Source organism: Pagrus major, chromosome 7 (genome assembly GCF_040436345.1).
Source record: "Pagrus major chromosome 7, Pma_NU_1.0".
In the NCBI taxonomy this organism is placed as follows: Eukaryota; Metazoa; Chordata; class Actinopteri; order Spariformes; family Sparidae; genus Pagrus; species Pagrus major.
Genome location: NC_133221.1, coordinates 18,733,327 through 18,753,910, shown reverse-complemented (window position 1 = coordinate 18,753,910; position 20,584 = coordinate 18,733,327). Strand labels below are relative to the sequence as shown.

Genomic DNA, 20,584 nt, shown 5'->3' with positions numbered 1-20,584 from the left:
GAAGGAGGCGGGACTTGTACTCATCCTCCTGGGAGACTCAACTCCGGGCTTCACAGTTAGGCAGCTAAGGAAATAACAGAACTGACTGACAAGTAGCAAGCCAACAAACCAAACTAATATATCCTGCCAAGTTAATTAACCTGAGCTGACGCCATTTTGAATGTGCCGTTGCTTGAGCGCGGCGCTGACCGGACTATCACCGCCTACACACTGCCCACGGGCTCAGGTGACACCCTCAACAAACCGCCCCCTCCTGCCGGAGATGTTGCCGTCTGTGGATGACAGCAGACCTGGAGGACCCGCTCTTTTACAAAGTAGTGAAGCTAGATAACAGGTTAATCTCTCCTGAAGCAGCCTACTAATCGCCGAGGTCTTGTCCGAGTGCTTCAGCGTGCTTCGGTGATTTTAATCCACGAAGCTTAACGACGAGAGCAAGAAGCTAACGTTAGTGTGCACTGAGTCCGGCACCGGCTTCTCCTCTTTCTCCTGTAACAGTGTCACTGTCACCTGGATGCGATGACCGACTCGGTTGTGGACAGCAAGGCGGAGGTGAAACAAGCCACGAAATATGTCAAAGAGACCGAAAACGTCGCGGAGAAATACTCAGCGTTGACTGTCAGCAAAAACAGCAGTGATGTGAATATGAATGTCGGGGAAATGCCTTCCGCAGCGTTCACCGCAGTCCCCACTCTGAAATCCGTCAAGAAGGTAAGAGACGTGATGCACGCCATCAGTCACAGCCGCCGGGCACAGAGACCGTGTGTGCTGTCGGCAGGCATCTGAGAGCAGGACGTACGCATTGTACTGCAGCGGAGAGCTATTGCACATCAAGGGCAGGCTGTGTGCTGTGTGTTTCTGCATTTTTCAGCACAGAGATCCACGGACAACTGATGGATGTGATGCTGCAGCGTCACACATTTACACAGTTACTGTATGTTGCAGCCATCCCGCTGAGGGGGGGTCACTCCATGTAAAATTATATTTGAAATAGTCACATCCAACTAAAGAATCTGGGGAACTTAGGCCACAAAGAAAAGCTTTTGCTTCACGGGTCTAATCATAGCTTTTGCTCTGTTATTACTGAGGTAACAACATATAATTTCAGCTCTCATCAAGACTGGATCATTGTAAAATCTGCCTTCCTGTTTTTTTTAAATCACAATGTCTACATCATGCCAACAATCTGTAGGCAGGAAAACAACTAAAAGCCAAGTTGAGCTCTTAAACCTCTGATTCAACATCTCTGCAAGTGAAGAAATGCAAGACCTCACAGGGGGTCTGCACACTAAGCATGATGTAGGCTTTGCCTTCTGAAGAATTTCAATCCATCTTGAACTGCAGTCAGAGAATTTTTTCCTTCAGTGAACTCATCCTTGTGTTCGTGTATCAATCTTGTATTTGTTCAGGAGTGTGCGTGCATGTGTGGGCATCATCATTGTTAGTAACAAGAACAGCATAATGAGCATGTTTCTGCAGCACGAGGTGCACCTGTGAGAATAGGCCTTGAATTTCTTGGCTGTTACACAACGCCACATAGCGATCATCAGAGTGAAAGACTCCCTCGAGGTGGCTGCTCATATCATTACAGATCCACCACCGTGTGTCACAGCTGGCAGCAGGCGGTGGACAAACATGGGACGGACAGGGATTTGCTTCTTTGTGTCTCAGAACTAACTTGCTCAGGTGTTTAAATTGACCTGGTTTTGGGGAACGCTTTTAGCCCAGACTGTTTCACAGAGCTGATCATGAAATTCTCTGGGATGTTTTGATACCATATTGTCCAGTTTGTCAGCTCGATTGCGAAGCATTTGTCTGTCCCTCAAGGTGACCTTTAAGTTATGATAACTGTCATTACTTGTGCACATGATTTTAAGAGCTAGAGCTTGATGCAGCAGTGTGTGTCCTGATATGTTAATATATTGGTAAGTACAGCAACAAGTCCTGGTATCCTTATAATCTATACTTTATTTTAATGTATTGTACTTGTGTTTTCTATTCATAGATATTTAGAATTATTCTAAATCCAGTGAGGCTGTGCAAAATGTTATTTTATCCTGATACCAGCCTCACAAATTCAGTATTCATTTCAGTCGGGTTGTGCGTGACACATTAAATAATAATGCAGTGCTTGTGACTGACATGACCTTCTAGTCTGGCACCGACTGCTGATCTTCATGTAATTTTTAAATCTCACATCTCAAGTGTGTAGGATTTACTGGCATCTAGTGTTGAGGATGCAGATTACAACCAGCTAAATACCCCTCGTCTTCACTACACATAGGCCACTAAAAGCGCAAAAAATTTAAAGGACCCTCTCTCGAGCCAGAGTTTGGTCGGTCCATTCTGGACTACTGTGGGATGATGGCAGTGAAACATGGCGGACTCCGTTGAAGCGGCCCTCCTCCCTCTGTAGTTATAACAGGTTTATTCTAAAGTAACAAAGACACACACACATGTATATGCAGAAAATGGATTTGGAGACTAATGCACAACAAGATTGCAATAAAATATGGGTAGTTAAAATAATAAAAGATAATACAAGCTCTGAAAGTTACCATGAAATTAAGATGATGAAATACTAAATGATAGATACAAATGGATTAAGATTAAAAAATGTTCATACAATAAAATAGAATGCTGATAAACACAAAAGTAATGGTGTAAAAATAAATAAGATAAAATAAGTATAAACAATAAAACCATAAAATTACAAAACACAACATGAAGGCCATACTGAATAGAATAGGTTTTTAGTTCACATTCAAAAATATAAATATTTCCAGCTCTTCCTGCCAATAGATCCTCCTAAATCCGATGCTGCATGTTTCATGTTAATCATGATTCCTTTACTTTATCAAATAATCGCCTTGTTTTTGTCTTCATTTTACTTCCATATGTTGCCTTAAAAACTCTCAATGTTCAGATTGACATGAGTCATTGACTTCATTAGGTCACGTATGAATCTGTGACAAACATTGCAGAAGCAGAAGTCACGATGACTTGTACCCAGCACAGGAAAACTGCAGTGGCAGACGCACAGGCAGACAAGTAGTCACATGCAGACCAGTACTTTATATTTCTGTCACTGCTCGTCCTTATGTAACAGTGTTTATCTGTGTGGTCCCTGTTAAACAAACTAACAAGCAAATAAATAAATACAGCCTTATAAATCATCACAAATGGGAATAAACATCTCTGACAGTCTAAACAAAAACTACTTCACTAAACTGGCCTTTACTCGTGAGTTAATGCTTTTTAATATAATGTGCCAGTAGTGTTTATTCTGAATGATATGTCTTGCCTTTGTGATTTCAGTGCACTAAAACTTGTAGTATTTGGTGTAAGAGGTGGACAAAATAATCAGAATAATAAAAAGAACTTTTTTCCCAGCAGCGGGGCTCACAGACTTCAAAATATTGGCTCAGACCCCCTGTCTGACGAGGCAATAATGTGTGGACCGTGAGTCGCCTCAGGGAGCCAGATTGAAAACATATTGGATGGAAGGAATGTTCACTCCGCTCGTGAAAACAAAGCAGCGTGTTGTGAATAAATGTGAGAGCCCCGTGTCAAACTGAGCCACCTGTTTACATGGGAAAAAATGAATGAATTAAACAAAAACTGCAAATGAAAAGTAAAAAGATAAAACTAATTGAAATCACAGATCACAGCTGAGCAAGTAGAGGTGGATGTCTGCTCAACTGAGGCTGGTGCATTGTCACATAATCAACTGAAAGCTGCCCTGAACAAAAACAATCAATGTTACAAATTAAAAATGAAATGACTTTGTGTGTGTGTGTGTGTGTGTGTGTGTGTGCGTGCGTGTGTGTGTGTTTGTGTGTGAGAGAGAGAGCGTGTGGGTGGGTGAGTCAAAGAACACCACTACTCTGCCTCCACTCTCTGAATCCATCCAGCAGTTACACAATACGCCCCCCTGGGAATGGGACTCGCTCACTGTGAATTTGTTCATGCATCATCATTTCTATCTCGTCCCTGTGGGCAGTTTTACAGAGATTCTCAAACGTGTTCTTATTTCCACCATCTCGTCTTGTTTGTCTGCCAACATTATGGCAGGGTTTCATGAAGGTCAAGTGCTGATTGTTTCCCCTCTACAGGCAAATTTAAATGAAGGTGTTTAAACATGCAGTTTAGTAAATTATATAGATAGAATTCTCTACTCAACTCAGCTTCAGACCTCTGCGTTAAAAAATAGGTTTTAGATGTGATATTTTGAACATTAATACGGCACCAAACAGCTACTTGTTATGTAAAATATAGTGGGGTAATGGCATCCTGAACAGAGATTGACGTCTCACTCCCCCTGTGTGTGTTGTGATATGAGCTTCTCTGCACGTAGTTTTGGTAGCCGGTCCAGCCACGCATGCATGAGAGTCCTTCTTCGTCCTACCCACATCCGTTTTCAACAAGGTGGCCTGGTATGAAACTTACTTATATCACAGCTAAACAGCTAAAATAAAATGTTTCTCATAACATCCAGCTCTGCTGGAAACGGTCCAGAGGTCTCCTTAAAACTTTTCCAGTGGTTTCACACTTACAAATGTTGATACAGTCTCAAACTTGGGTTTTGCTTTAGTGTGATATCTAGTGGCAGTGAATGTTGTTTTGTTAACCTTTAAAGCCCCTTCAGTGTAGGATTTGAAAATGTGTGACTTTGGTGACCTCATGTGGAGGGATCAGAACTTGAGAGACTAAATTTGAATGAGCTGAATTACGTAAACTGCACCAGTTTTCTTTAGGAACAGCACCTCAGACTGGCCAGTTGTCCCGAGCCCAGGGTAATGAATTGGCCCAAAAGAGTCCAAAGGCCTCCTCTAACCCTTCCAAATATATGCTGGGGGTGTCTTTGGAGATTATCTTTTCCTGGGCACGATCAGGACTGTTACCTTTTCCTGCAAACACACACACAAAAAAAGAAATCACATAATAAGTCCATCAAGCTGTATTTAGAAAAATAACACTGACAACAACAGTTTCATTGTAGTGTTCATTGAAAGTCTGCCATATCCACACAGGTTTGCTCCACAGTGTGACCAATATTAACATAGAGGGAAAAGTCACCATAAGCTGAGAAATATAACACATCCATACTGACATGTTTCATCATTTTAAAGCTGTTCTCAGTCATGCCTGTGGTTTTTTTAAAGGCTCTCTCTCTCCCTGGTTTAACTACAGGATGTGTACTCAGCATTCTGGCTTATTTGCCTTCTCATGTTTGAAACAAAATAATATTACAAATGGTGGGGTTGCATACCCTTCCCATTTATTTAATGAAATACCTGAGGATTGAGGTATATGGTAAATACAAGTTATAGTTTCTTCTTAAGGTCATGTTGTCCTGGCAGAAGGATTAGCACACTGTATGTTTTCTTCACAACACAGTAATCCGTTATGCATGCGTTGATCTAAACAGGCGCCTCATAGACCCAAGGAAGTACAGTACAGTGATTATTGTCTGAGGAACCTCTTCTTTGACTTGAGCATCGCTTCAGTGTCTGCACACCATTTGAGCTCAATCAAATCTTCAGATCAAATGCTTCTGTCATTGGCTTGTTGAGCGTGACCACTAATATCTAAGGTGGATTAGACTGCGTGTCTTCTCAGGTAGATGGCACTGTGGAGCACGAGTAGAGTCTGGCTAAGTAGTTAATTTCGCCTTATGCCAGACCTCCATTGAACCCTTTACACTGCAGGCTGACAGCAACACCACAGCTTAAGTCTGTGACCTGGCCTGCTATCTAAGAGAGAAAGGGTATTTTTAGCTGTAGGATGGGACTGGATGGGCCGCTTATTGATGCAGCAGAAGGCTAATGGGAACAGGGTTTAATTCCTCCTGTCAATCCCCTTTTATTTAGTAGTCCAAACCAGGAGCCTGAAAGTAAAAGCTGGAAGCAAATGTGCTTTTTGTCTTAGTGTGTGTATGGGATGTTTTCCCTGTTTCTTGTTTGTGCGTACATACATATCCTGCATTTGCTCTCTCAGCACTTAAAAAAATCAAGCACAAAACGCAACCTTCTGACTTTAGCAGCCTGTTGTCAAGGGCAGAACCAGAGTGAAACAGAAAGAGGGAGAGAGAGAGAGAGGCTCAGTTGGAATCAACCTCCCCCTTTCTCTCTAGGCCTCTCTCTCCCCCTCCAGGTTGGCCATTAGAAATCACGATAATAGGTGGGAACCTCCCCCCGGCTCTGCCTGGGAGTGTTCTGGGATAATAGCATCAGGGACACCTAGTACCATCACACACAGAGGACACACAGGCACAGGGAAGTTGGCTGGAAAACTGGAGAGACCAGGCAGTGACTGGCAGCCATGGCACACAAACATGTGCACGGGAGAGAAAGGGTGAGTCGCTACTAATGCATCACCGGGAGCTCATCCAGCACACTTATTCTTAAAGATACTGCATATCCCACACACAGATGTGCCGGAGTTACTTCTGACATGTCACAAGTTTTTCTGTCTTCTTGTTGCAGTTATGTAGAATGATTTTATATGTTATGCAACAATGCGGACCACACAGATGTGTTTATCTTTGACTTGCAACAAAATTGTTCAGCTGAAAGTTCAGTCGTCTCCTCAAAAGGCCAAGGTTGCTGTCAGAGCTCACCTCTGGGATAGTTCACTCACTGTGTAAGAGTAGTAGAGACAGAATGCTGTCTTAAATAACACTGAGTAATTCATCATTAATCCGATTAACCTCTTGTTTTCCTTAAAGCTGTGACCTAAAGAGAAGCTGTCTCTGATTTTGATGCCTGTGAATTGGGGGAAGAACAATGCAGGAGACTGTGCAAAAGCTCTGCTGGATCCTCAAGAGTCCAAACTGATGCAAAGCAAACATAAAAGTATTTTGCAAGTGTATGAGACAGAGCACACTCTCAATTGTGAAAGCCGACATGCAGAGATGTGCTCAGTTCACACTGTCTCACAAGCTTCTTGAGTTTCCGCATACTGACATAGTAGATTGTTGAGGTGTCACTGCACATGGAAAATGGGATTGTGAGATATAAACACTAAGTGAATCAGGTTACTACTGTTTTAGCCATTTCTGTCACAGAGACTTTAGTTTTAAATGTATGGATGTCATTGAGGTAAACATCACATGTTTTCAAATTTGAGGTAAAACGGTTTCACATAAAGCAGAACTACTGCGTTAAGTATTTTCCCCCTTAGGGGTCATTAATTATGTTAGTGTTGTCCGTATGAAGCCCCATTCAATCAGCTTCCGCTAATGTTTGTGTGGTGACCACAAGGAAGAGCTGCAACCTTTAGACAATTAAAAGAAAATTAATAGCCAACTATTTTGGTGATTGATGGATCGTTTTAGTCATTTTCAAGTAAAAATGTCAAACATTCACTAGTTCCAGCTTCGTAAATGTGAGGATTTGCTGCTTTTCTTTGTCATTTTTGTCAGTAATTCAAGAGTCTATGGGTTTTGGACTGACAGCAATTTGAAGACTCAGGAATGTAATCTTCAGTTCAATTGATAATGAAAATAATAGTTCTGCCCTACCACCTGAGTCGTGTGCTAGTTTCATCCAGTTTTGAGCTTACTCTTAGCATTATGTTAGACAGTGCAAAGAATTTCTTTTCATTTAGTATTGTGTGAATGTTGTGTCATTGCTCCTCAATGTCATAATCATTAACGTTCAGCTTCACCTGCAAGACCTGTCGCAGGCTGATGTCTGTGTGTGCGGTGCACATCACACTTAAATGCGGCCAGACTCACTGTTGTCAGTCTGGCGTTCATGTGTTCCCGGAATTATCATCTGTGTGTTGTGTCAACTCAGCTGGCCTGCACGTTAGTTTTTAGTGCAAACACGTACTATGGACATCTAAAATAAGAGAACAAGGTAAATCCTGCGGCGTTGTCGCAATGAATGAAGACATTTGAAAGGATTTATCATGTAGGTGAAGGGTGAGAACAAAGACGTGTAGAAATTTTAGGGGAAGTCACTTACTGCTGAGAAATGACTATAACCTTGTGTTCTAACATTATTAAATAAAACATTTGGATTTTGTCAAATGATGAGGAATTAGAGAATCTAAGTAACAAAAACATTAATATTATAAAACCTTGCTCTGAAACATTTTCACTCAACTGCCATGAAAACAAAATAATGAAGACACAAACAAAAGAGGAAGTTATTAAAAATGAATGTGTGAATGTTCATGTCCGCCCCTCTTGATTGCACGACAGTGTAAAATGTTGTGAAATTAAACAGCGTTGTGAGAAAGACGAGAGACACAACATCAGAGTTTGAGCTTGGATTGGAGCCAACTTGCCACTAAGCCTCTAAGACACTTGAAGGATTTCTTGGAAAGGTTTACATGTGTCTTTTATGCAAGATAATGTTAATTCTTCACCCTCTTCTCAAACCAATATATTGCAATAATAATCATCAGTGTTTACGTGATGTGATATTGAGTCTTACATGGGAGCATATCAATGGAAGTACAGCAGCAAATGACATTATTAGGCTCAGACCTGAAACCCACCTGCAAACTTCCTATTTAAGTAAAATGCTGAGTAGCGCATCTACCTGAAACAGTCTTTTGTAAGCAAAATAGAAGCGACAGCCTCCAGCCCACCTGGGCTGCTATGTTTGTGAAAATGAAGTATATTTGCCTTTAGGTTCTCTGTATTTAGATTACTCTGCTGGACTGTAACTAGTAACTCCTCACCGTCCTGACTGACCCAGTTTACTAAAGCGTCTCGGTGTGCAGCCCCTCTACTGTTTCTAATATTTACAACTGACTGTTGACTTCTGCTGTCACAGCCTGACTGTTATAGTTTCAGGGTGTTAAAATGACACTTAGTGGATTTGTCAGATCCTAGTCTAATTGTACCCTGCCAAGCCGTAAATAGAGCCAGATTCACACCAGGCTCTGGCTGTTAGTTAGTAGCTGAATGATATGACTTTAAAATATTGGATGAACTGTGGTTTGGTAAGGTGACCCCAAAGACCGGACAGGTGAGACTTTAATCTTCTGTTAAAGGCTAGAAAATAGCCGAGCTAGCTCTGTGCTGCTGATTCACTTTATGTGTTTCCAGCTCTTTGATCTTGGGTTCTTTGAAGGGTAGGGTTGACACGGTGAAACACAGCAACAACTGAAGCCTGTGTATTTGAACAAAGCATAAATCACAGAGCAGCATGAGACATCTAAAAATAGGCTCCAGCTCCCTTCTTCCTGACCCACCTGGGATATACTGATTTACCTTTAAAAAGGAGCGTTTTAGTGGCTGAAACAGTAAAATGAGTTCAAATATAAATGAAAAGACTGTGAACAAATTAACCTAAACACATAACTGAGAGTGTTTTTCATCGCTGTTAATGTGTGATGATTATGGCACACTCTGTTCCTCACTCTTCTTCGCTCCCCCGATTTCATTGTTAATGCTTAATCAGCGCATACAGACAGAACAAAGTCTTAACAGTAATATCTGGATTGTGTTTGCCTTTTGTGTTGACATTGTGCACTGTTTTGTTCTGGTTCTTAGATCCAGTTCGCTAACACGGAGGACAAACAAGAATTCAGCAAGTACCCGACCAAGGCAGGACGCCGCTCCCTCTCTCGGTCCATCTCGCAGTCCTCCACAGACAGCTACAGCTCAGGTACGGCACACCTGAAATTTTCCAAGGGATGTTAAAATACAAACTGTATTTTTGTCTACTAAAAGTAATTATAAATGATTTCTGCTGAGATTGCAGGTCAGTGTAAGACCTTGACTCACACATGTTTGCAGAAGTTGTTTGCTTTGTAAATTTGAAGCACTGACCAGTAAGGGTGTCATGAATCTCCAAATCCGCAAATTTAATTTTATGGCACGATTTCCTCTAATTTTTAGACTGAAATATTTTTTTCCTGCACTGATGCCGTTGTCGACTATTAAGTCTGGATTGATACTGATACTGTAAAGAGATCATTGGCTTTATGCCCTGACAGCTTTTCAAATGCTTCTTTAAAAAGATTCATACACGGTTTCAAGTGTGAGATAATTGCCAAATCTTCTTTGGGAATGTACCACACCAGGCCATATGGTCAAAGTGAAATTATTTATTTAAAATGTAATAACAATAATTTAACAATGAATAGGGAACAAACTGAATGGCAGAGGGTCACATTACAACAACCGGTTGAGTTTCCTCATCTGTAAAACCCACATGTTCTGCCGTGTGTGTAGCATTACACACCCTGCAAGTATTGGTGTTGTTTTTCTTTGGACAAGCAATGGACACATGCCAGACACAAAAAAAAAATACTGGGAGATTTGCAAATCCTGCTTTTGATTTCGATAACTGACACGTAATGCTCATTTCAATTATCTTTTGATTTAGAATTGAAACCATGATGACCCTTATGACCCATTAAGTTTATCTATCTAGAAATTTATATCATTTTTATGAAATAAATTATGTACACCCATGAACAAAAGCAACATATACAAATACAAAATAAAAGTTATGCTGTAACAATGAATGGGCCAGTATTTAAAAGATAATGCAGTACAGAAATGCCAAACTGGGTTCAAAGTAATTTAGAAACAGTGTTGATTTTGTAAAATATCCTGCTTAGTATGTATCTCGTTCACAATTGTTTGAAAACATTTTAAGGATCCGTATTCAGATTATTGTTCATATCAGCCACCATCAGCCAGAATCAGTTTTTAAAACTCCCAAATATCAACGTCAGCTTAAAAAATCTAGCCATTATCAGTCAGGCTTTACACACAAGTAATAAACACATAAACGTACAGTACACACACACAAGGAAGCACACACTCACACATCAGCTCCACCCCTCACACAATGGATTTGAAGTTTATATTTCATAATTGGCTCTTTTGTATCCTTTTCCACAATAGTGACCTTTTGTGTCTCCGTTTCTCAGCTGCGTCGTACACCGACAGCTCTGATGATGAGACCTCCCCTCGGGACAAGGCCCAGGTCAACACCCACGGCAGCAGTGACTTCTGTGTGAAGAACATCAAGCAGGCCGAATTTGGCCGACGTGAAATCGAAATTGCAGAACAAGGTATGTCTGACCTCACAGGCACACAGGCTTTTTAAAGATTATTGATTTTTTTCCCCCCATTTGTAAATTTAAACATCACGACATGAATGATGGATGAATAGATTCTTTTTTGATTAATTACTCAAAAACGCAGCATTTTTAGCAGTAAAGTAGTTCGAGTTGAGATTGGATCTATAGGGTCTGGTCTCGTTTGGATTCATTTTTCCTGCACAAAGAGTAAATGAGAGTGTATTATCAATCATTTTCTGTGATCTTACTGAGATACTGTGATATCATTCCCATTTAAACAAAAAGAGCTTTGTGCTACCTGTTGTGACTCTGTTCCCAGATACGTATCATATGGCATTGGTTTTGCTGCTGAGACACTGTTTGATAAAGGTTGTCTCCTCCTGATTTCAAAATAGTTTCTGACCCAAGGCTGGGGCAGTGTCAATATGATTCTGGAAACATGATCGCAGTTCTTTCTCTCAGCTCTATTCATCACTTGTTACTAATTTTCCTCTTTTGATACCTCATCTCCCGTCTCTGTCTCTCTGGCTGTTTACATTGCCCATGTGTGTGACATGTAGGCGTGAGTGCTTGACAAGTCTTCTTCAGACTCAAAGCCTGAGCAGCAACAGCTGTTGCTGATGATGTTGTTTAATCAGTCTCCATTTTACAGCCATTTACTGCACATCCACCTTGTATAAAAAGGGCTTAATTCTGTATTCAAAATGGTCTGCCATTCTTCTCCTCTCACAAAACGAAACCTGACCTGCATGTCCTTTGGCTCAATATGTTCCTCTGCAGATATGTCTGCTCTGATCTCCTTGAGGAAGAGAGCCCAGGGGGAGAAGCCACTGGCTGGAGCGAAGATAGTAGGCTGTACTCACATCACTGCTCAGACAGCGGTACGTCCTCTCATCGTCTCCACTGCAGATCTCTCTGAGTCTTCTTCATCTCTGCTCCTTATTCATGTATCTGTTTATTGCATCGTTCCCTCTTAGGTCCTGATCGAGACTCTGGTGGCCCTCGGGGCCCAGTGTCGCTGGACTGCTTGTAACATCTACTCTACTCAGAATGAGGTGGCTGCTGCACTTGCTGAAACAGGTAAGACCCTCTCTCCTCTAAGATGTTACATGTGAGATGATTGGTGGGTCTTCAGCTCGAAAAATGGCTATCAATGTAGGTTTCTGTTAGCTAAAAATAAGGTAATTTCAGGTTTATAGATGAGATTGATGTATATAATGCATTGAAAAGTGTTGTTGCATGGATTTTTTAATTGTTTGAAATGTCTTGTGTTAAAGTCAAGTTGGATTAGCGCTAATGCAACTTTAAAGCAACAGTCTGTGCTTGTGCTCTCACTGTGTAATGCTGCTCTAATGGACCTGTTGCTCATGCAGCTGGCCAGTCCTCTTCTCCTGTGATGTCTGTCCTCACCATTAAGTGTGTGTGCGTGTGTGTGTGTGTGTGTGTGTGTGTGTTGCTTCCTGCAGGGGTACCTGTGTTTGCATGGAAGGGTGAGTCAGAGGACGACTTCTGGTGGTGCATCGATCGCTGTGTCAACACGGAGGGATGGCAGGCCAATATGGTATCAACCTTACAATCCCATAATAAGTTTAACATCAGTCTGGGCTTTACTGTGCTATCACAGGTTGTGTTATCTTTCCATTTACTTGCTGTATTTGTCCCAGATCTTGGACGATGGCGGAGACTTAACCCACTGGGTGTACAAGAAGTATCCCAGTGTCTTCAAAAAGGTCCGGGGCATCGTGGAGGAGAGTGTCACTGGAGTGCACAGGTGAGATAGGCAATAGATTTTTTTTACACCCCTGTGTCTTTTTAATGTGAACGAGTAAAGATGGATGATGGCCAAAGCTATGACTGCCCATAATGGACTATGAGTAATACAGACAGTGGCTACACTTTTTCAGTTATTAATATTGATCAAACCCCTGGGAGTTGTTTTGTGGTCCTTATGTGCCATGGGATTGTAAAATATTGCCTACTGCACCATTAACACTGAAATAACCTGAACTGGACCTAAGGAGGAAGACAAAATAATGAAAACACTTTATAATTAAAGATGTATTACGATTTAGACTGCAAACAAAGGTGGATCATGTTAGGCTTCGTGCAATTCAGTATGATTTGTCAACCCCTTTCGTAATGTACAGATTCCAGTTACTGTCAGGTAGTTTCACAATGTGACTGCTGTCCCTTTTGTGTCAATGCAGTGTGTGTTTTCATGAATTTGAGAACATTTCCTTCTAAAATGATTTACAAGCACTTTTTAACATCACTTTGCACACAGATACTGTAATTTGCCCCCTTGCAATTCTGATAACTGTATTACTTTAATAGCTAATAGACTAAGATATTCAGCCTAATCAGACCCACTGTTGTAGCACTGTTTTCACTAAGATTAAAGGGACAGTTCACCCCAAAATCTAAAATATACAGATATTTTTTTCACTTACCTTTAGTGATATTTATCTGTCTTGATTGTTTGGTGGGAGTTGCCAAGTTTTGGAGAGATCAGCCACGTAAATTCAACAGCGATGTCTCTTTCTAGAAATCATGACCTGTTTACTTTAAATTATCCACATACTTTGTTGTGAGCAGTTTCATGTAGTTACTGTTTTCTTTCAACCCAGCCCAGGATGTAAACATTAATGGCGTCCTCCTAAGCTGAGCTCTAACGCTAACTTGCTTGGTCAGCTAACCTCTCACCCATGAGTAGATGTATGTTTCATTCCGTCCTTTGATATAATTGGCTTGTTGTTCAGTAGCAAGACAATAGTTCCTGCGTGAAACTGCTCACAATTAAGTCTGTGGATTATCTTGATAAAGTCAAATGTATTTTTTTTTTTTACTTTGAGCAGCACAAGCCGAGTAGCATCTAGTTCCATTATATTAAAGAGAAGGCAGACATCTCTACACTGATATCTCCAAAACAATCTAGATGGATAAATATGAAGAAGAAGAAAAATATGTTCTTTTGATTTTGTGGTGAACTGTCCCTTTAAGCTGCTTCTACAATCCTTTTTCGTGAGGTGTTTACATTATTTTGTCCTCTAGATGGAGCTGAGCTGGAGGCACACCAAGCCTCCTGATGAATGATACACAGTATACTGTGTCAGCCCAGGCAGTATCCAAAGCAGTTATATAAGTAATAGCAGTATGAATAAACCCTGACGCTGTAGATTGAAAAGGTCACCGGCCTGATTCGAGTGGAGCCCATTTGAGAAACATGACAGAGCTCGGCCGCAGGTCACAGCAGCTGTGCATGTACAACTCTCACTGGAATCAATTAGCCACACACTCCGGAAAGTAGAAGGTCACACAGGACTGCTGCTCAGTTTGTGTGTGGATGTGTGCATGTGTGTATTCGCCTGAACACGTTTCCCCCTTGTGTCTTCTCAGATTGTACCAGTTGTCTAAGGCTGGCAAACTGTGTGTCCCTGCCATGAATGTGAATGACTCAGTCACCAAGCAGAAGTTTGACAACCTGTACTGCTGCCGTGAATCTATCCTGGATGGGTGAGTAGAATCAATCATACAGAAAGCTCGCCATAGACCAATATACTCACACAGCGGCCATTTTCCTCTGACGTCACGCTCAGGGTGGGAAGCTCAAATGTCTTAATGCTGTCTCCCAGGTTGCAAGTCATATAAACGTACTGAACCTGACAGATAGTTATCATTTCACTGCTTCTTGATTGATAAGCAACTGTCAAGACAATGGATAGTACAAATCTAGAGGGAGATCGGGCCATATTTCAAGATAGAATAACATATTTGATATCGTATTAGCTTCTGTTAGACAACTGCTAACATTAGCATTCAGCCACTTCCTCGCTAACGTTGCTGTTTGATAGTGTTATATATATATTGATATGTTATATATATATATAACTTAAAGCAGATAAGGAGTAAATTAATTCTAAAATATCAACACACATCTGAGAAATCATTATCATTTCACTACTTCCTGACTGATCCTCGACTGAAAAGATGATGGGTAGTGAAAATTTGGAGGGACATCAGGCCTTATTTCAAGGTAAAACAACATATTTGATAAGCCATTAGCTAACGTTAGCATTCAACCACTTCATAGCTAACATTATTGTTTAATTACATCCAGTGTGTTTCACTTCCAGGCTTAAATACATATGTCCAAGATGTGTGTTGATATTTTAGAATGAATCTACACATTTTCTTTTTAGCTGATGTCTAAAAGAAGCTAATGGGTTATCAAATATCTTTTATCTTGAAATATGGCCCGATGTCCTCCAGATTTTTGATATCCATCATCTCATCAGTTGCAGATCAAACGTGAAGCGGTGAAAAGTTAACAATTTGTCAGATTTCCTCTGTTTATACGATTTGCCACATGGAACACAGCAGCACGATATTATTCCAGCACTCCAGCGTCCCACCCTGAGCGTGACGTCAGAAAAAAATGGCCGCAGTGTGAATGCGGTCTGTTGTTTGCAAACATGCAACTGCAGCCTTTTTTTTTTAATCGTGGAGCAGATGGATAAAAGTGTGTGTCATTGTGTTTGTCTCTGCCAGCTTGAAGAGGACCACAGATATCATGTTTGGAGGGAAACAAGTTGTCGTGTGCGGTTATGGAGAGGTGACTCATTCTTTGATTTAAACAACAAAGAAATCTCACTTTGATGTAAGAATGTTCACAGGTGCAGCAGACCTGTTTACATGTATTGTATAATTCTGTTTACAACTGTTTGACTGTGCTGTGGTGTGTAGGTGGGGAAAGGCTGCTGCACTGCTTTAAAGGCGCTCGGAGCCATTGTGTGCATCACAGAGATTGACCCCATCTGTGCCTTGCAGGCCTGGTGAGTCACTAACTATTAGCATTCAGCGCTGCTCTCTCACTAAATGTGCTCTCCTAGCTGTGCATTTGTCATACTTAACCTTGATTTCAAAAGACACCATTTTGTGTTACGTTTGCTTAATCTAAGAGAAATATCTCTTTGTCTATCCATGCAGCATGGACGGCTTCCGAGTGGTCAAGCTGAGTGAGGTCATCCGCCAGATGGACGTGGTGATAACTTGCACTGGTACTGTGCACCATGCAGTGACATCCATTACTTCTGCTTTGATAATCACAGCGTTTCCAGCTAACAAATGCGCGCCTCATTTGAATATCCACGTCGTTTAATCACAACATTTAGTTTACGTGTAGTCGTAAATCCATTCTAGTGAGAGAAATGCATGTTTCTATTTGTTTGTCTGCTTTGACTCTGTTCACAATTCAAATTACTGGTCTTTATTCTTTTTATTTATAGGCAACAAGAACGTTGTCACCAGAGAACAGCTCGACCGAATGAAGAATGGCTGCATTGTCTGCAATATGGGACACTCCAATACTGAGATCGATGTGGTAATGTGTGCATATGTAATAGATTGTTCTGTTAATGTGTGTGTCAGGGAATTTCTTTTTACAGATCAGTGTGAGTCTGACAAAACTAAAACACATTGCACAGCTTTTCTCCAGTAAACCATGTTTTACACCTCACCACACAGTTTTTGGCTTTTCTGTGTTCTTCAGGACAGTGTCAGAGGCTGTGTCTGGTTTCCTATAGAATACTATATTCACACTAGGGGATACAAAGACTGACTTCTTTATTCCTTCAACCTAATTTATTTTAAAAATAAATCAGAGAATAAAATGAGCGTAATATGCCCACACTTACGTGCCCACTTTAGAAATCCAGAATGCCTCCTTCTTCAGGAGCAACATCTCGACTGGATAAATCTCTTTTTTAACATCTTGAACTTTAATGTTCTACTTTTCTTTGTTTGAATACTCTTGATGTTTTTCGTCCATGCTGTATGCTTTATTCTTCTACCTGTAATATGTTTCTATTTGTCATGCAGTTGTAGTTTGATCCGTCTTTTATTTCCTCAGGCGAGTCTGCGCAGCCCCGAGCTGACCTGGGAGAGGGTGCGCTCTCAGGTCGACCACATCATCTGGCCCGACGGAAAGAGGGTTGTTCTTCTTGCAGAGGTAAAGTCACTCTACAATCTTAACTGTGTCCCTTGAAATTAGAAAAAAAAAAAGTTTTATATCACTTTTTAACAACCAAGACAAAACTCTGACTACATCTTGCATTAGCTAGATGCTAAGACGCATTTATCTTCTGAAATATGTTGGTGTGTATTAATATGCAAATTGTCATAACTGTGGGTTATGTAGCAGACTGGGTAAAATTCTGCTAAGTGAATCTCCTGGGTCAGTTTAACCTCGAGTATAAAAAGACCTGCAGGTGTCTCACTCTGTGGTTCTTACATCAGCTGCATATATTTCATGTTATTCTTATTGTGTCACATTATAACTTCTTTATGCTGTTGCTTCAGGTTGCTTTGGTGACTGTTTGGAATCAGTTTAGTTCATATGTCTACTCTGTTATTCTTCAGGGTCGCCTCTTAAATCTGAGCTGCTCCACAGTGCCTACGTTTGTGCTGTCCATCACTGCTACAACTCAGGTTAGTAGTCTATCTTCTGTCTGTCTTACTTTCGGGGGAGCTGGAGGACACTTTTCTCTCTCACTACACCACCCTGCTGTTCTGAACAAACATGTAGTTTCCTGGCATTCCTTACATTGTGTGTGTCTGCTGTCTGTAGGCTCTGGCCCTGATTGAGTTGTTTAATGCTCCGGAGGGACGTTACAAACAGGATGTGTACCTCCTGCCCAAGAAGATGGGTAAGAAAAACAGACTCAATTTATAAATTTCTTTGATTATAGATTTAGTTTAAGAATAATCATTTAAATGCATGTTGTAACCAGTTTTTAAGGGAGAAGACATTACAGGTGAAAACATTTGAGATTTTGGGCTATTCTGCTTCCATAACATGTCTTCTATCAGACTCCTGGAAAGAAAACGTCCAAAATATTTGTTTATTTTTATTTTAATTCAGATTTCTGTTCTGAAAATGTATGCAAATGAATCCTTATTCAATTTGATAGCCTATGTTTTTGCAATATTATACATAAAATATTAGATAACTTGTGAAAGAAAAAATATTTGTTTTAATGTTAATAAAAGGGTTCGGGCTCATGGTGATATAAAGTAGTCATTTTTAAGTGATTAACCATTTTTTGTCTATAAATGTATGGACATTTTTATTTATAAAGGCTGTTTTCTCAAAATTTGATTTTTTTTAATACTCTGAACCTTAAATCTCCACTTTAGGAGCACTAACATACATCAAACAGTATCTATGTTTTTAAAGATTTTACAGAGAGGTTTGTGCGTATGTCATTTTTAGCCTGACAGTGTATTCGTAAAAACGTGATGAAAAAGTTTTTTATGGGCTGTTTTCCTATTTATGGATTGATAAAACCTTTGACTCTAATATGTCAACAAAATAAAACAAGAATTTTGAACCTAGTTTTATCCAATTTTTAGATTTCTGTCTCGGAAATGTATGCAAATTAATCAGATAATGTCTCATTTGCATATTCAAGCACAACAGTTCAGAAAATTTTGAACTGAATTTGTCTTGATAATAATCGACTGGGAAAGTTTCATGGTGATAAGTGTTGGATAGCATTTTTGTAGTGCCTTCTTTAAGGCCTACTTTATTTCTGCTGCTCATTGTTCCCACCTTGTGGCTCGACCTAAAAATTACACCATCCAGTGAACATGTCACCAGACAGTGTAGATTAAAATGTGTGTCGTTCTTCCAGATGAGTATGTGGCCAGTTTGCACCTCCCAAACTTTGATGCCCACCTGACAGAGCTCTCTGACGAGCAGGCCAAGTACATGGGCCTCAATAAGAACGGCCCCTTCAAACCCAATTACTACAGGTATGTTTCACTTCCAACTCTCTGTACATCTCTGAGCATTTCCTATTTTACAATGATAATGAATGGTCAAATTCACATGTTTACAATAACATGAATCTTGTTCACAGGTATTAATGAGACTGTCTGACTGATGGTGTGATCCTCAACACACAGTTGCCCTGGGATAAACAGAGATATCTATTTTATTTTCTAAATTGCTACAAAACGAAGGAATTATTTTACTTATGCTGAATGTAACTTATTAATAGCACTTCAGACATGGTGTTACATATGAAAAATAAGAGTAAGACATGTAGGGAACATACAACGTATAACCAACTAACATTTTACTTGTCTTGTCACGTGTTTTAAAGAGAAAAGCCTGCTTGCATGCTTTCATGTGTATGTACTCATTTAGTTGCTAATGCTTCTGTTACTAGATCACAGAGCTGTTGATTTGTTTGTTTACCCTACGCACAGTGCCAAAAGATGGCCGGAAGAATGGAACTGAATTTTGTTTTATCTGTTAATGACATTAACATTTTATTATACATTCCATGAGCCAAAACAAACTCGTTATTGTAATGTACTTGATTTTAGAAATGTTTGTTGTACATGCATTAAAGGGGCAATATGTAAGATATGGCCAGAATTAAAACATTATCAACAGACTGTGAATAAACAACAGTGTTGACGTTATGTCAAAGACATCTATATGTACTGCGTTGCAAAATTGTATAATGAAGTTGCATGCTAACCAGCTAGCCTGGGGTCGTCCTGTCCCGTAATACCACTTTGTACCTCAAGAGGACTATCGTAGTTTCAGCTGGAAGATGTATGTCAGCTGCGAGTTCCCTACTTCCCTAAATGTTAAAAAAAAAATTGTACTCCTGCTCACTAAACAGAAAATACCAGTATTCAGCTTCTGTCAGTACTAAGACAAGCTTAATTGCCTCGTTTATCCTAAAACACACTTCATTCAAACTTGACACAAATGACTTAAAACTCACCGACACAGTTTCCACAATCATCTCTGATTTGGTCTAAATAAATCCTCAGTAAGATGTGAAAATATTCCAACTCTACATGCCCGTCTCGCTGCTGATGCCTGACTCTCGCTCTCTGCCGCTTCACGCCTCTCCCGTCCCGGTCTGCGATGTCTTCTCGTTCCCGGAGTCATAGTCCTGACTGGAGACACTGTAAATCGCCTCCTTACTTTGTCACTCGACCACTTATTGACCTCCATCAATCTCTCAGTCTGATGTTCAGCCATGTTCCCCCCATGATCCAAGATTTCAGTGTGGGCAGACTACTGTCAGCGTTTAGGGCTACTTAGCTTCAAAGATATGAGCTACTTGCTAACAACAGCTAATTGCTACAGTCAAAGAGTATAATGAGTAGCAGTAAGCAGTTATGCTGCCCCTTGTATTTTTGGAGCTACCTTTGAATTCTGGCCATTCCTTACAAATCACTCCTTTGAGTAACCTCATTGAATGGTATCTGCATACATGCCCTAAAAGGTAACATCCAGTCATCCTTTTCATTACAGTACAGTGATGAAATATTGTACTTGTTCGCTAAACAGTATGACCCAATGTTGTTTATTTTAAGAGTTTGTAATAGCCTGTGAAAGGCTCAGTGCCTTTTGAATTCCTGACTCTTGCTGTTGGCATTCAACACTCGCCCTAAAAACGCTTCTCCTGCACCAGTGTAAACCAAAGGCATGTTTAATGTGCTA

General features: G+C 40.4%; 1 protein-coding gene across 1 annotated transcript; it reads left to right on the top strand.

Annotated features, from left to right (window-relative positions):
- Nucleotides 1-494: 494 nt before the first annotated feature.
- On the top strand, nucleotides 495-19,054 carry ahcyl1 (adenosylhomocysteinase-like 1). Its single transcript, XM_073470544.1, has 17 exons — nucleotides 495-708; nucleotides 9,512-9,626; nucleotides 10,903-11,046; nucleotides 11,836-11,936; nucleotides 12,033-12,135; nucleotides 12,522-12,616; nucleotides 12,720-12,826; nucleotides 14,452-14,568; nucleotides 15,604-15,667; nucleotides 15,799-15,887; nucleotides 16,042-16,112; nucleotides 16,341-16,435; nucleotides 16,964-17,062; nucleotides 17,473-17,541; nucleotides 17,681-17,759; nucleotides 18,747-18,867; nucleotides 18,975-19,054. Exons 1-17 carry the CDS (start codon nucleotides 517-519, stop codon nucleotides 18,979-18,981), a joined length of 1,668 nt encoding a protein of 555 aa, XP_073326645.1. The 5' UTR covers nucleotides 495-516; the 3' UTR covers nucleotides 18,982-19,054.
- Nucleotides 19,055-20,584: the final 1,530 nt, after the last annotated feature.

What these genes read in the sequence shown, in the direction of transcription:
- ahcyl1 (XM_073470544.1), top strand. Translation starts at nt 517, where the DNA reads ATGACCGACTCGGTTGTGGACAGCAAGGCGGAGGTGAAACAAGCCACG. An exon ending in CGTGAATCTATCCTGGATGG is followed by an intron (nt 14,569 to 15,603) that starts GTGAGTAGAATC and finishes TGTCTCTGCCAG; the next exon opens with CTTGAAGAGGACCACAGATA. An exon ending in TCGTGTGCGGTTATGGAGAG is followed by an intron (nt 15,668 to 15,798) that starts GTGACTCATTCT and finishes TGTGGTGTGTAG; the next exon opens with GTGGGGAAAGGCTGCTGCAC.